This window comes from Mirounga angustirostris, unplaced genomic scaffold, assembly GCF_029215605.1.
Source record: "Mirounga angustirostris isolate CCGP_5_RB_7025 unplaced genomic scaffold, mMirAng1.0.hap1 SCAF_11, whole genome shotgun sequence".
In the NCBI taxonomy this organism is placed as follows: domain Eukaryota; kingdom Metazoa; phylum Chordata; class Mammalia; order Carnivora; family Phocidae; genus Mirounga; species Mirounga angustirostris.
This window is the reverse complement of record NW_026991719.1, coordinates 110,943,778-110,959,345: the sequence shown is the minus strand read 5'-3', so window position 1 is coordinate 110,959,345 and position 15,568 is coordinate 110,943,778. Positions and strand designations below refer to the sequence as shown.

Genomic DNA, 15,568 nt, shown 5'->3' with positions numbered 1-15,568 from the left:
CGTCCACAGCCAGACTCCGACGAGCCCGGCGCCCGGAGGAGGGGGGCCCGACTCCTGTCTGTCTCTGGCGCCCCCCGAAGGGGCTGGGCTCGACTTGGGGCGGCACAGCGGCCGGAGAGTGACGTGGAGACGGTGGAGACCGTCCCGGGCAAAGGAAACAGGGGCTGTGACCCCTCTGCAGAATTGGTGACGATGTTTTCACAGCTGTGACTCACTTCCTGTACTTGATGCATGCAAGCAAACGGAAGGGTTATTCCTTCCTCCCTGTGCTTCAGTGCGCTTCGGATCGAAAGGCACATGGGTCTTGTTTTATGGGGTTCCCTCTCCCCCCTTTTTTTGCATCCCTGGGTGAGCATGCACCATGATTTTTGTTAAGACTTTCCCCAGCTCTTTCTCACGAGGACTCTGCTACATACAGAAAAGCTGGAAACATTGGGCAATGCACATTGTATCCCCTCCACCAAAATCCAGCGATTAGCTTTTTGCCATATTTTAGGGGCGCTGTTTTACATTTCTGCGTAATAGTTCATCGCGCTGACGCATCGTACTTTATTTAGACAATCTCCTATTTTGGATATAGTCCTTGGTTCCCAATTTCCAAAATGATAAGGAATGCTTGATGAAAATCCCTGAGCACACAGACCCTCCTTCCCAAATGACAGGACAGCTGATAAGCTGGAACACTGAGCCAGTTCCCCTGAAATTTTTGTCATTAGGGAAGGGTCTAAAGATACTAATGGAGAATAGATATATAAGAGAATTAAAAAAAAAAGTACCTTGAAATTTTGAGGAGTCAAAAACTTAGAGGGAGGGGCGCCTGGGTGGCTCAGTCGGTAAGTGTCTGCCTTTGGCTCAGGTTGTGATCCCAGGGTCCTGGGATCGCCCCGCATTGGGCTCCCTGCTCCGCAGGAAGCCTGCTTCTCCCTCTCCCACTCCCCCTGCTTGTGTTCCCTCTCTCACTCTGTCAAATAAATAAATAAAATCTTAAAGGAAAAAAACTTAGAGGGGCGCCTGGGTGGCTCATTCGGTTAAATGTCTGCCTTCAGCTCAGGCCGTGATCTCTGGGACCTGAGATCGAGCCCCACATAGGGCTCCCTGCTCAGTGGGGAGCCTGCTTCTCCACTCCCCCTGCTTGTGCTCTCTCTCTGTCAAATAAATAAATAAAATCAGAGGGAGGCAGAGGGAGAAGCAGGCTCCCTGCTGAGCAAAGAGCCTGACACAGGACTCAATCCCAGAACCCTGGGATCACGACCTGAGCCCAAGGCAGACACTTAATTGACTGAGCCAGCCAGGTGCCCAATAAATAAAATCTTAAAAAAACAAACAAAAACAACTTAGAGCAGGCACAGTATCTGAGGTGGATTCGGGGCGGGGGGGCTATCACTGGATTCTACTCCTTCCACCTGCCATAGGGCGTCCACTATGGTGCAGCCTCCCTTACTTCAGCTCTTCCAGCTGAGGCTTGAGAGCAAGGCTACTGCGCCACGTGGCCGATGTGGAGCTGCTCCCAGACAAGGCGACGGGAGATCAAGGGATGCCTGTTAGCAGAGCCATGGAATAGAGTGCTAACCTTAAAGATAAAAACTGCCGGTTATGTTACCAGCGACAGTTGGGTTTATTTGGGAATAGCAGAGAATTGCGATCCAGGGCACACAAGCTGTGGTAAAGCCATAGGCAGGTCTGGGGAACAAAGGAGAGGTAGGCTTTTTTCTTAAGATTTTTCTTTTCTTTGTCAGAGAGACAGACAGAGAGCAGGACAGGCAAAGGGAGAAGCAGGCCCCCTGCTGAGCAAGGAGCCCGATGCAGGACTCGATCCCAGGAGCCTAGGATCATGACCTGGGCCGAAGGCAGACGCTTAACCGAATGAGCCATCCAGGCGACCCGAGAGGTAGGCTTTTTTAAGGAGAAAAGGGGTAAATTGGGAAGGCTGTGATAAACTAAAAGTCCACTGGAGTAAACTGGGGGTTCCGAGTATGATGCCTGAGCTGTTGTGGGGTGGGGGAATAAGGAGAGTATCTCTTCCTCTGGCTGGAGTACTAGAGTGGTATCCATGTGCAAGTTCAAGTCCATGTATGGTCAAGTCCGGCTGTTTCTGTTAGGTTTGCAATTGACGGAGAGTCGAAGGGGCTGAGAGGTCCCTCTGCCAAAGCCTCCGGACTCCGTTTTAGTGAGGCTTCCCATTACTCATTTTCACAAAAGGGGCAAATATGGGCTTGCTGAGAACAGGTTTCATGGGGGAGAAGGGGAGCGGGGCCACATTTGAGATGTTGGCGGGAGGAAAATGTGGAGGGTGGGGGTGAGACATGTCAATGATCTCAAGCAAAAGAACCCTCTGCAGGTGGCAGGAAGAGCCCCTAGGAGAGGAGCCCACAGCAAGGAGGAAGGGCACGGGGGGGGGGGGACACAGTAGCATCTTCCATACCACCTGGTTCCATCATCCTGTCTCCCGTGGCCCCCTGGCGGGGGGGAGAGAAGTCAGAGGACAGATAATGATGAAGGGGAGAGAAATCCCAATGACAGCAGCATCCCTACTCTGTAGCGTCCTATGGATTATTACCACATGGTATGCCTTCCCCCAAACCTGGCCCTTGCTCCTCAGGGCTACATACTCTAAAGAGGAGGCAACTGGGGGTTAGTAATGTCTGAAATGATGGGGACACAGGCAAGGAATAACAACAGCTCTCTTCCCCGCTGGCTTGCAGGGCCCCAAGCCTCCTATCATCCAGCTGGCCCTCCACCAACCTCGAAGAGGACTCTATTCCCCACCATGTCCGAGGCTCTCTCCGGACACAGAGATACCTTGTGACTGGGGCATGAGCGAGGGACATGCCATCACAGCCAGCACCCAGCCCAGGAAACACTCTCCTTTTCAACCTAGCCTGAGATTCCCCACTCCCAGACAGGCACCCCGAAGCCAAGGGACACCAGCAAGGGGCAATCCCACCGCAACAGAGAGCCTGCCCAGCAACCCTCTCCTTCACCGCTGGGCCCGAAAATGCCCACCCCGAGACGCTCTGCTGCCGGGAGGCACCAGCACAGAGAATCGGGCCCCAACAAGGGCTTGGCCCACAATGCTCCCCACCTTCCACTGGCAGAGGGCATCCTGCCTCCCAAAGCTCCCAACACTGGAAACATTGCTTTTTCTGAAGGCAGGGGGACCCCTTCCCCCACCGAGAATCATGAGGGAGGCTGGCCTGGATGGGTTTCTTCTATTTCCTCAAGCAAGATCCACAGGCACACGTGGAAGTCCCAGCAGCAGCATAAACCAAGCATACCAAAATTGCACCACATAGGGGCGCCTGGCTGGCTCAGTCAGCGAAGCATGCAACTCTTCATCCCTGGGTCATGAGTTCGAGCCCCACACCGGGTGAAGAGATTACTTAAAAAAAAAGAAAAGCACCACAGAGGCTCTGAAAATCATCTCGTCCTTACAACCACAGCCCTCAAGAGTAGCCCAGGACCTGCAGGCCAAACCACACAGGAGGACTGCTTGCTAAAATACAAAGTTTGAATAGAACCAATGGCTCCTAACATAATACCCAAAATGTCCAGGACACAATGGAAAATCATCCTTCATACAAAGAACCAGGAAATTCTCAACCTGAATGAGAAAGGACAATCAAGTGCCTCTAACTCCCAAATTAATTAGATGTCAGAATTATCGGATAAAGCATCGATCATAAAAATAGCAATTACATGTTCATACCACCTTCTTTGTAATAGCCAATGGCTAGGAACAACCCAGATGTCCTTCACTGGGGGACTGTTTCAGCAAAGCGCAGTCTATCTATACAAACATAAAAAGAAACAAATATTGTTACACAGAATGACTTGCAAAAGTCTCCAGGGAATTACGCTGAGAGGGGGGTGGGAGGAGCCATTCTCAAAAGGTTACAGATGATAGGATTCCAATTATAAAACATTCTTGAAATGACAGAACTATATGAAGGGAGAGCAGACCGGGGCACCCGGGTGACTCAGTCGGTTGAGTGCCCAACTCTTGATAGGAGCTCAGGTCTTGATCTTAGGGTCGTGGTGTCAGGCCCTGCGCTGGGCTCCTGGGCATGGAGCCTACTTTAAAAAAAAAAAAAAAAGGGAAACAGATACGTGGTTGCCAGGCGCCAGAGATCAGGGACTGGATAAAAGAGCTGGATGGGCAGGAGGAGGCGGGTTGGGTTTGAGTCTGTAAAAGAGCGACCGGGGGGGGGGGATTCTTGCAGGGATGAACTGTTCTCCAGCCAGACTGTATTCATGTCAATATCCTGGATTGTAGTATCGTTTGTGCAAGATGTTACCAATGGTGAAACTACCTAAAGGGTAAAGGATACCCGTCCATTTTTCCAATTGCATGTCCATCTATAATAATGTCAAAATTAAAAGTTTAATTCAAAAGAGGCACACTACTAAGAAATTCATCCTCCTCCAGAAAAATCCAAACCACTATTTCTGAGGTCCTTCCAGAAACTGACTTCAGAAACTCCCTCTTGTTCGCAGCTATGTTCTCCGGGCTGGTGTCAGGGAGGCCATTCCGACGCCCTCCTCCCCTCCCACCCGCCCATTCTGTTCCTCACCTGCATCCTTTACTGCTTGTGGGTTCTTCTGGAGCTGAGGCTTCGTGGCTAATGCAGCGGGGGCTTCCCTGAGTGTCACCGGGCTCCAGCTTGAAGCTCAGCGACTTGCATGCTGTTCCCTGAAGCAAAGGCTGCTTTAAAGGCATTTTGGTTCTCAGCCCATTGTTTGTGACCTGAAATCAGCGGGCCATCACTCACCATCATAAAAGGGCCCAACAAGGCAAGGGAAATTACTACAAGGATCTGAAGGCAGAGTCCACAGAAGAGCATGGTCAGTCACTCTGGACACCACAAGAGAAAAAGAATGGCTTAAACTACAGGGGTCTGAGCGAAAATGTGAGTATGTGACCGTCTGTGGGGGGCGCGGGGGTCCCCCTTCCCACTGCACACCTTTCCCGCACAGATCTCCTGAAGTTCTGCCCTCCCTCTTTCCCTGCCCCCCTTTGCCGGTCGCCCCCATGCCTCACCGCTAGGTGGGCTAGCCTGGGGGGCCCGGGGAGCCTGACCTCAGAGCCTCGGGGCCAGACAGTTCCTCGGGCCGCACCCTTAACGGAGACCCAGCTGCGCGCACGAGGCCGGGCCGCTGACCCAGACAGAGGCACAGCGAAGCGCCCGTTGCTTTAGAGACGGTGTCCGTCTGTCGCGCAGGCTGCAGGCACAGGCTCTGCACGGGCACGAGCCCACGGCCGGGCCCCACGCCAGTCTGGACCCGCTCCGCTTCCGACCCGGGCGGCCTCCCGCTTCTGGGAGCTTCGCCAGGGGACGGCGAACTTGCGAACGCAGCCCGCGCCGCGACCAGCACGGCGCACGGCGGCCCCGCCACCCTCCCGCCTCAGCCTCGCGAGTCGCGGGCACTCCGGGCGCGGCCACCACGCAGGCCAGCCGAGTCTGAAGCAGCGGCCCCGACGCCCGGCAGGGTCGCCACACGTACACGCTGCTGCCCCCTCGCACTCCAGGCCGCCCGGGAGCCTCTGCGCCGCGGCGACGGGAGGCCCACGGGCGGCCAGGAAGCGGCCCCAAGTCCCGCCGGGAGCGGCAGCGGGCGGAGCCGGGAGCGGAACCCGCGGCTCCAGGGCGCGCGCACGCGGCCGCCGGCCGCCGCCACAGCGCCCCCCGGTGGGGACAGGCGCCCCTGCCGCTCGCTCTGCGCCCGCGGAAAACCCGGACGCTCCAAGTTCCAGACCAAGGTACAGAAGGGCACTGGCCAAGTCAGGTCGGCTCAGGGCGATGCCGAAAACCCGAACGGGGACCGGAGCCCGCGCTGCCTCCGTGTTCCGGCCCAAGCCAGACCAGATAAAAGCCCGCTCTCGCCGTCTCTCTGGCCTGCGCCCTCACCCCGCACGCTGTCCGCGCAGACGCCGCAAGAGGCACGGCTTCTTCGCAGCTCTGCGCCAGCCGCCTCTGCACCGGGCTGTGGGTCCCCTGGCACGGGCGGGCCGGGAACCGCTCGGACACCAACAGCCCTAGGACCCGCTCCAGGGTGCGCATCTCAGGCCGAAGCCACCGAGCGCTGGCAAAGCTCCGGGCGCCGCCCGACGCTTCCCCGGGGCCCAGCGGCCAAAGCCCCAAGAGCAGGCGGGAGGCCACCAGGCTGCGCCCCGGAGGTGGGGAGGCGGGCCAGCGCCTGGCGACAGGCGCACTAACTCCTGGGGTGTCTCGTCCGGAGCCTTTTCGCTCCTGGGAGCCTGGGCCGGACGCCAGGGTCGCGTTCCTAGATCTCTCGACCCCGAAACCAGCTGGGGCGGCCGTCGCAGGCGCCCCGGGCAACCCCAAACAGCGGGATCGGCGTGCCCCGGGCTCCGGGTCCCCGCGCAGCAGCCCAACCCCAGCCCGGGGGCGCTGTCTCCAGGGCCGTGGCCTCTGCGCGTTCGGGGCGGTGGGGCGCCTGCCCCTCGACCCGCTGCGCCCGGGGTTGGGAGGCACAGTCGCAGGCGGCTCTCTCCTCTCTGTCCTGCTCCCACCAGGGAAGTCCCAGCACTAAAGCCTGGTGTCCCAACACCAACGGCACCAGCTGGGGACCAGTGTGAGGACGACGTCTCCCCAGGGACAGCATCGTCTCTGGCCTGGCGCCAACGCACCCGGGAGGGGAAACGTGACCCCAGCGGCGGGGCCACTTGGAAGACAAGAGGCGGGCCGCGGGGGGAACCCAAACACCCGCGGGCCCTCTGCTGGTGGCCGAGGGCGGAGAGGAGCGCACGGGGTGGCGCGAGGCCGAAGCTCGGGTCTTCAAGAAGGAAACTAGAAAGGTAGCTCAAGGCCAGTGTGACCCGCGAGAACAATACCAGAGTCATAAGGCCAGGAAAGCTTTTTTTTAATATTTTATTTATTTGACAGAGAGACACAGCGAGAGAAGGAATACAAGCAGGGGGAGTGGGAGAGGGAGAAGCAGGCTTCCCGCGGAGCAGGGGGCCCGATGTGGGGCTCGATCCCAGGCCTCCAGGATAATGACCTTAGCCGAAGGCAGACGCTTAAGGACTGAGCCACTCAGGCGCCCCGCCCAGGAAAGCTTATTAAAATGCGAGTTCTCAGGCCGCCTGGGTGGCTCAGTCGGTTCAGCGTCTGCCTTGGGCTGGGGTCGTGGTCCCGACGTCCCGGGATTGAGTCCCGAGAGGGGCTCCCTGCTCGGTAGGGAGTCTGCTTCTCCCTCTCTCTCTGCCCGTCCCTTGTGTTCTCTCTCAAATAAATAAAATGCCAATTCTCGGGGGGTGGGGGGGGGCTGCTTGGCTCGGGTCATAATCCCAGGGTCCTGGGTTGGAGCCCCGTGGGGCTACCCTGGTCAGTGAGAGTCTGCTTCTCCCTCTCCTTCTGCCCTTCCCGCCCAAGGCCCACCCCTCCCCACCCCCGCTTGTGCTCGTGCTTTCCCGCTCTTATAAATGAAATCTTAAAAAAAAAAAAATGTGAATTCTCCAGCTCATGCGAGATGCGGTGCGTCAGGGTTATCGGGGAGGGGCCCCCAAATCTGAAGTTTTACCAGGGCCTCCCAAGAAATTCTTCCTGCACTGAGAGGCTGGAGAATCGGTGACCCAGGAATAAAAGAGTTAAAGGAGGCCCCCAGCACTCGGGTTACTCTGGGGCGGATGGAAGAGAAGCCCTTGCTGGGATCAGGAACCGGGGACGTCCCACCCAAGCCCCTGGGCTCTGGAAGCGCTGAAGACCGGAAACGGGAACGCTTCCAAGGCTGCAGGAGGCCCCTAGGAGGCCAAGGAAGCGGCGGTCCCTCCCACGTCAGCATGCTCTCGGGCCCAGACGGCGGGGCGCGTGCGTCGGAGCCTGCCGGGAAATGTAGTCCTCAGGGCGGCCGCGCGCCTGCGTCCTGCGCAGCTGCCCCGGGGAGCCTGGGAAAGCCGTGGGCGCCGAGGCGGTGAGTCCCGGAGCGGCCAGAGGGCGTGGCCGTCCCTGGGGCGCGGACGCGGGCGGCGGGGCTCCCATCGCGCTAGGGCTACGCCAACCGGCTGCCGCCAGCCCTGATCCGGCGGCGAGCGCGTGGACGAGCGCCGGGCGGCGGGCCCCTGTCCGGCCGGGTCCCCACTGCCGCTCCCTGCGCCCCGGCCGGGCCTTCCCGGGGTTGTCCGGGGCCCGGAGCGCCCGTCGGGGCGCCGGGACATCCCGTAGGGAGCGCGCAGGGGCCGTGCCCGCGCCCCGGGCGGCCGATTTGTAACCGGCTTTTAGAAGTTCCCGCGACGTGTCCCTCCTCGCCTTTCCCCGAGTGCCCGCTTTGCACACACCCTCTTTATCCGGGGGCCGTGGGAGCGCGGGCTCGCTCGGGCCGATCTGGGGAGAAGCCGTGAGTCCTGGGATGCAGTGATATTTCCCTGCGGAAGGGCGGGTGGAGGGACGGCGGGACAATCAGGGCCCTGCTGGACGTGGTGGAGGGTTGGGGCCCATCTGGGGAGGGCGGCCAACTGCGAGGCTGAGCATGGTCAGGGCGGTTCCACAGCCTAAGCCGGCTGGGTTCCTGGATGCCATCCAGGGAGGGGGGTTCGATGCCTGGGGTGGGGTTGGGGGGGGGGGACGTGGAAGCTTTCTAGGATCGAGTGGTGGGGAGCAGTAACCTTGCTTGAGCGCTTCCTCTGTGCCAGGCCAGGCACAGCCCTTGGCTTCCACGCGGTTGGATCCACCACAGGAAATTTTATGGAATCGATGCTATGATTATTTTCATGTTACAGACAGAAGCACTGGGTGTCAGGGTCACAAAGCGAGCAGGTTATCGCACGTGGATGGGTCTGCTGCTGAAGTTCAGGTTACCATCAAGATAAAGGATGATAAGGTCACAATGTACATTTGGGATGACTAGGTAGGAAGATTATGAGTATTTTTTAACTTGTGCCACTGCAGGGAAGAGGACAGGTTCATGAGGTATCTGGGCAAATACAGAGAGAGGATCTGTAGCATAAGGTGGGTAATGATATTGAGACCTGCGTGTGACCAGGTCTGTGACCTCAGACATTGCACTAAGAACATTTGGATGATTTGAGACATGAGCGTTGCAGAGATCTGTTCATTCCAACCTTCTCACCATTTCCCTCTGGCATTTACTGTGTGACCTGGGACAAGTCATTCAGTGCCCCTGAGCCTCCAACCTCGGTCCCCTCCTCTGTACTCAGGGCATCATACTAGTCCCCACGTCCTCGCTCTGGGTGAGGGCTACGTGACCTGCCATATGCGGGAGACTTCGAACAGCACGTGGACACAGTGCCATGCACGTGATCAGTGTCCTTGGTTACTCATGCGGACCAGGTAGCTGGTAGCCCGCCCTGAGGCAGTGTATCGTTCTCATGAGAAAGCCACTTGACATGCCATCGCAGGACGAGGGTCAGGCTGGTGTCGGCTGAAGTACACAGCCCTTGAGTGGAGAAGAATGGAGGGTTGTGGATCTGTAGCCTTTGGAGGCAAGGCTCTAGCTAAGATGCCGGTGATTGAAGGTGACCATGGGTTACTGAAAGGCACATGGACTTTCAGTGTTGTTTATCAGTGCCTGTGTATATTCAGAGACACAAGACAGCTTGTATTAAACTGGGAATGGGGTTACAGGCCAGCACATCTGTGGTGGTTTATTTACGGGAAGAGGTTCTTAGCCTTGGATCAATGGAATTCTAGAGCCGAGCTGTGCAGTAGAACTTTCTACAATGACATCCTATCTATGGAGCACTTGAAATGTGGCGAATTTGAATGAGAAACTGAATGCAACTTCAATGAATTTATTTTTTTTAAAAGATTTTATTTATTTATTTGACAGAGAGACCGCGAGAGAGGGAACACAAGCAGGGGGAGTGGGAGAGGGAGAAGCAGGCTTCCTGCGGAGCGGGGAGCCTGACGCAGGGCTCGGTCCCAGGACCCTGGGATCATGACCTGAGCCGAAGGCAGATGCTTAACGACTGAGCCACCCAGGCGCCCCTCAATGAATTTAAACTGAAACGGGGTCCGTGTCTGCTCTAGAACATTTTGTAAATTTTTGGAAAATGGATGCAGAATTAGATGTGTTTGCGAGTTTTTCTAGGAAGTGATTCCATGGCCTTCATTAGAGTCTCAAAATCACCAAAGAAGATTTAAGTTTGCTGCTCTAGGGCTTGGTGGAATGTAAGCAAGTTAAGGGAAGTGAGTATGGCCTGGGGTAACCACTGCTGTTTCCTTTCTTGTTTTGTCCTGTCCTCAGCTGTGGGTGGCTCCCCCTTGACGCCTCCACAGAGAAACAGACTGGAATCTGAGACTTCAGGCCCCAGAGAAAGTGTACAGGACCAGAACGGGGCGATGGCGGTGGCCCTGGGCTGCGCGATCCAGGCCTCGTTGAATCAGGGCTCCGTGTTTCAAGACTATGATGCCGACTGTGAAGTCTTCCGTCAGCGCTTCAGGCAGTTCCAGTACAAAGAAGCGGCCGGGCCTCATGAAGCTTTCAACAAACTCTGGGAGCTTTGCTGTCAGTGGCTGAAGCCAAAGCTGCGTTCCAAGGAACAAATCCTGGAGCTGCTGGTGTTGGAACAGTTCCTCACTATTCTGCCCGCGGAGATAGAGACCTGGGTGAGAGAACATTGCCCAGAGAATAGAGAAAGAGTTGTGTCACTGATTGAAGACTTACAGAGAGAACTGGACATACCAGAGCAGCAGGTGAGAAAAGAGTTTGGGATCTTGGTAATTAGACAAAAAGAAGTGGCAGAGACATCTTATACTAGATCAGACGTTTCGTTTTGAGCTCCATGCTTTCCCTAAAGTGATTTTCATTTTTCCCTTTTGCTGGAATTAGCACATATGGCCCAGCAATTCTCAGCTATTAAACACAACTCCTGTTCTGTACCAGATATTTCGTACTGCCTCCTCTACTATCCTGAAATGAAATTGATGTATAATGTAACCTGCTTACATACGCAAAATCAAAAACATTGCTCTAAGAAGTGCTCTGTGGTCCAAGGGCCAAATGGAGCTCATGGCCTGTTTTCTGCAGCCCTTGAGCTAATAATGGTTATTACCTTTTTATTTTTTTTAAAGATTTTGTGTATTTATTTGTCAGAGAGAGAGAGAGAGAGAGAGAGAGCACAAGCACAGGGAGTGGCAGGCAGAGGGAGAAGCAGGCTCCCCACTGATTAAGGAGCCTGATGTAGGGCTCGATCCCAGGACCCTGGGATCATGACCTGAGCCGAAGGCAGACACTTAACCGACTTGAGCCACCCAGGTGCCCCCAGGCATCCCTGGTTATTACCTTTTTAAAGGGTTGTTAATACAAGAACTGTAGGCAGTAGACCAACATGCCCCACAAAGTGTAAATTATTTACTATCTGACTCTCTCTAAGAAAATGTTGCCAACCCGAGTCGAGGGGAGCCAGGGAAGGATATAAAGGAAAGGGAATGTGGTTTGTCATCACGGAGTGGCATGTGAACACACACGTTGGCACTCGACTGCACCGGAAGACCTCACGAGGTTGTCACGTGCTCGCGCCTGTGCAGAGACTCACCGTGAAGGCGACAGCCCCCGGCCCGGCTGCTCTGTGATTTTCCAAAGTGGCCACACGTGTCAGTAAATCTGCGCGGTGAGCAATAGAGTGGTTGCTTGATTTCCAAAGGCGGGCTTTCCTAGAAGTCTCAAGTCGTGCTAAGTCATGCAGAAATACCTTGTGTGTGCACGAGCCCCAGGGTGAGGTTGACAGGTTCTTTCTCCCTAGATGCCGGTTTGCGGGGCCACCCCAGAGTTGGTGGGGACCGGGAGCAGTTCCGCACCGGGAATGAGACCGACTCCTGGCTGCGCCCGCCGGGTTCTGACAGCCGCCTGCCATCGTGCCGCCTCCGCCTTGGCTGGCGGCGCCAGGGCCCCCTGCTCAGAAGCCCCCGGCACAGGGCAGAACCTTGGGCAGAAGGGAGAAGGGGCTTCGGCACTGTGTGTGGATAGGGCTCTGCCGGTAGCCGGCCCGAAGCAGGGTCTTCCAGAGTTTCCTGCCGCCTCCCCCGCACCCCCCAGGATAGAGGGAATTTATGGTGCGCCCTTCCTTTCTCTGTCTCCTGGGTTGGGCTTGCTCTGGAGGATTTTATCTGCCCGTGGCCTAATCGTGGCGCTGCCCAGTGGGGTAGCCGCCGGCCCAGCGTGGCTCTTGAGCTCTGGAAATGTGGCTCGTCCCACCTGAGATGTGTTCCAAGTGTAAGATGCTCACCGCATTCAGAAGCCTGAGCACGAAAGGTAAAGCAGGTGAGATGTCTCGTGAATACTGTTCGCGGTGGTTACATTCTGAAAGTGTGGTATCTCAGCCGTGCTGGGTGGAATCATGCGTGTGGTCAGGACTGACTTCAGCAATGTCTTCTTTCCTTCAATGAAAACGATGTGGGTGGCTCCCGCCCATTGCTGGCACCGGGCAGTGCCGGGGTGGCCTGGAGAGTGACGGGTTGTGCCGTTTCCCCCAGATCGATAGGCAGGAAATGCTGTTGGAGGAGCTGGTACCCGTGGGACCCGCGCACGTACCGCCGAACGTCCACCTGGAGTCGCCCCCACTGCAAGTGATGGGACCCGCCCCGGACGCCCCCGTGGCGGAGGCCTGGATGCCCCAGGCGGGGCTGCCGGAGCTGGGCTTCGGTGCTGCCGAGGACTGCCGGCCCTTCCTGGACCCTGGTAAGGCAAGGGGTTGACTTCCTTTCCGCGGTTCGTAGTTTGAGAGCCGGAGAGCTCCCCAGCTTTGGGGGTGGGTTGGAAACACCGAGTCCTGGGGGGAAGCGGACCACGGGTGGGAGGAGGGATCCCTCCCTCGGTGGAAGCGGCCCACGGCGATAAAGGGTGGGAGGAGGGATCCCTCTCTGGGAACAAAGCGCGGGACATCACGTGGGATTCAAAACCCTTTCAGCTCATGACCCCGCTCAAAAAGCCTATTTTTCTCTTTTCAATTTTTTTTTTTAAAGATTTTATTTATTTATTTGACAGAGAGAGAATGGGAGAGCACATGAGAGGGGGGAGGGTCAGAGGGAGAAGCAGACTCCCTGCCGAGCAGGGAGCCCGATGTGGGACTCGATCCAGGGACTCCAGGATCATGACCTGTGCCGAAGGCAGTCGCCCAACCAACTGAGCCACCCAGGCGCCCCTCTCTTTTCAATTTTTTTGTTGTAAAACACACATAAGATTTAGTGTCGTAATCATTTTACGTGTATAGTTCAGTGGTATTGAATACATTCGTAATGTGAAACCATCCCTACCATCCATTTCCATAACTATTTTCATCCTGTAAAACTGAAACCCCATACTCATTTAAACAATAACTTCGCATCTCCCCAGACCCTGGAGACTACCATTCAACTTTCTGTCTCTCTGAATTGGACTCCTCTATGTACCTCATATAAACGGAATGATACAGTATCTGTCGTTTTGTGACTGGCTTATTTCACTTAGCAGAATGACCTTAAGGTTTATCCAGGTTGTAGTGAGGGTCAGTGTTTCCATCCAAGTAAAGGCCAAATAATATGCCACTGTGTATCTGTGCCACAGTTTATCCATTTTCCATAAGGATGTACTTGGGTTGCTTCTATGTTTTAGCTGTTGTGAATAATGCCTGTATGAACATAGGTGTGCAGATATCTTTTTGAGACGCTGCTTTTACTTCACTGGGGCATATGACCAGAGGTGGAATTGCTGAGTCACATGGGAATTGTGTTTTTAATTGTTTGAGGAGCAGCCCCGCTGGTTTCCACAGCGGCTACACCAGTTTACATGCCCAGCAGCCGTGCATGACCTTTCCAGTTTCTCCACATCCTCTCCAATCCTTGTTGCTTTCTGTTTTGTGATAGTAGCATTCCTAATCGGTGTGAGGTGGCATCTCAGGGTAGTTTGGATTTGCACTTCCCAAGTGATTAATGGTGTTGAACATGTGCTTATTGACCATTTGGATATCTTCTTTGGAGAATGTCTGTTCACATTCTTTTTTGCACATTGCAAAATCAGGTTGCTTTTTGTCGTTGAATTTTAGAGTTCTCTGTATATTCTGGATATTCATTCTTTATCAGATAGGATTGGCAAATATTTTTCCCATTTGTGGGTTGCCTTTTTACTCTGTTGAAGCTTTTGATAATTTTAAAAATTTTTCATGAAGTACTCTGTGTCCACTTTTTTCTTTTGTTGCCCATATACATTAGGTGTCATAGCCAAGAAATTATTGCCAAATTCAGTGCCTTGAAGCTTTCCCTCCATGTTTTCTTCTAAGAGTTTTATAATTTTAGGTCCTCATTTTCGGTCTTTGATCCGTTTTGTGTTAATTTTTGCATGTGCTCTTATGTAAGGTTCTAACTTCATTCATTTGCACATGCATAATCCAGTTTTTCTAGCAACATACGTTGAAAAGTGTATTGTTTCTCTGTTGAATGATCTTGCTATCATTGTTAACAATCATTTCACCATATATATGAAGGTTTATTTATGGGCTCTCTATTCTCTTCCTTTGGTCTATATGCCTGTCTTTATGCCAGTACCAAACTATTTTGATTACTGTTACTTTTTATTAAGTTTTGAAATCAGGAAGTGTGAGACCTCTAGCTTTTTTTGTCCTTTCCAAGATTTTTTTTTGTCTGTTTGGGCATCCCTGGAGATTCCATATAAATTTTAGGTATGGATTTTTCTTTTTTCTTTTTTTAAAGATTTTATTTATTTATTTGAGAGATAGAGAGAGCGTGAGAGTGGGGAGGGTCAGAGGGAGAAACAGACTCCCTGCTGAGCAGGGAGCCCGATGCTGGACTCGATCCCAGGACTCCAGGATCATGACCTGAGCCGAAGGCAGTCGCTTAATCAACTGAGCCACCCAGGCGCCCTAGGTGTGGATTTTTCTATTAAACTTTTTTTTTTTCTTAAGAGAGACAGTGAGCAGCAGTTGGGTGGAGAGGGAGAGGGAGAGAGAGAATTGTAAGCAGGCTCCATGCCCAGCACGGAGCCTGATGTGGGGCTCAGTCTCATGACCCTGAGATCATGACCTGAGCTAAAATCAAGAGCTGGACGCTTAACTGACTGAGCCAGCCAGGTGCCCCTGGGCTTTTCTATTAATGCAAAAAAGAGTATCATTGGTTTTTTTTTTTTAATTTATTATTTTTTAAAAGATTGTATTTATTTATTTGACAGAGAGAGAGAGAGAGAGAACACAAGCAGGGGGAGCAGGAGAGGGAGAAGCAAGCTCCCCGCTGAGCAGGGAGCCTGATGCGGGGCTCGATCCCAGGACCCTGGGATCATGACCTGAGCCGAAGGCAGACGCTTAACAACTGAGCCACCCAGGCGCCCCGCTCATTGGGGTTTTGATAGAGATTGTATTGAATCTGTACATCACTTTTGGTAGTATTGACATCTTAACAATATCAACATGGGGTGTGTTTTCCTTTATTTATATCTTCCTTAATTTCTTTTACCAATGTTTTGTAATTTTTATTGTACAAGTCTTTCACATACTTGTTAACTTCTAAGTATTTTATTCTTTTCGATGCTATCATAAATGGAATTGTTTTCATAGTTTCCAGAATTTTTCATTGTTCATTGTTAGTATATAGAAATGGAACTG

The 15,568-nt window shown here is 54.0% G+C and overlaps 1 protein-coding gene across 6 annotated transcripts in view; it reads left to right on the top strand.

Annotated features, from left to right (window-relative positions):
- Window positions 1–4,583: 4,583 nt before the first annotated feature.
- Window positions 4,584–15,568, top strand: part of ZNF449 (zinc finger protein 449) — a 29,780-nt gene continuing 18,795 nt past the window's right edge. Inside the window, exons 1-3 of one of the 6 annotated variants that reach the window (XM_064574607.1) lie at window positions 4,584–4,907; window positions 10,225–10,673; window positions 12,453–12,657. In XM_064574607.1, the coding sequence (XP_064430677.1) occupies window positions 10,320–10,673; window positions 12,453–12,657 (559 nt within the window). In that variant the 5' untranslated portion in view covers window positions 4,584–4,907; window positions 10,225–10,319. The other 5 variants (XM_064574609.1, XM_064574605.1, XM_064574606.1 and 2 more) reach the window with 5 other exon arrangements.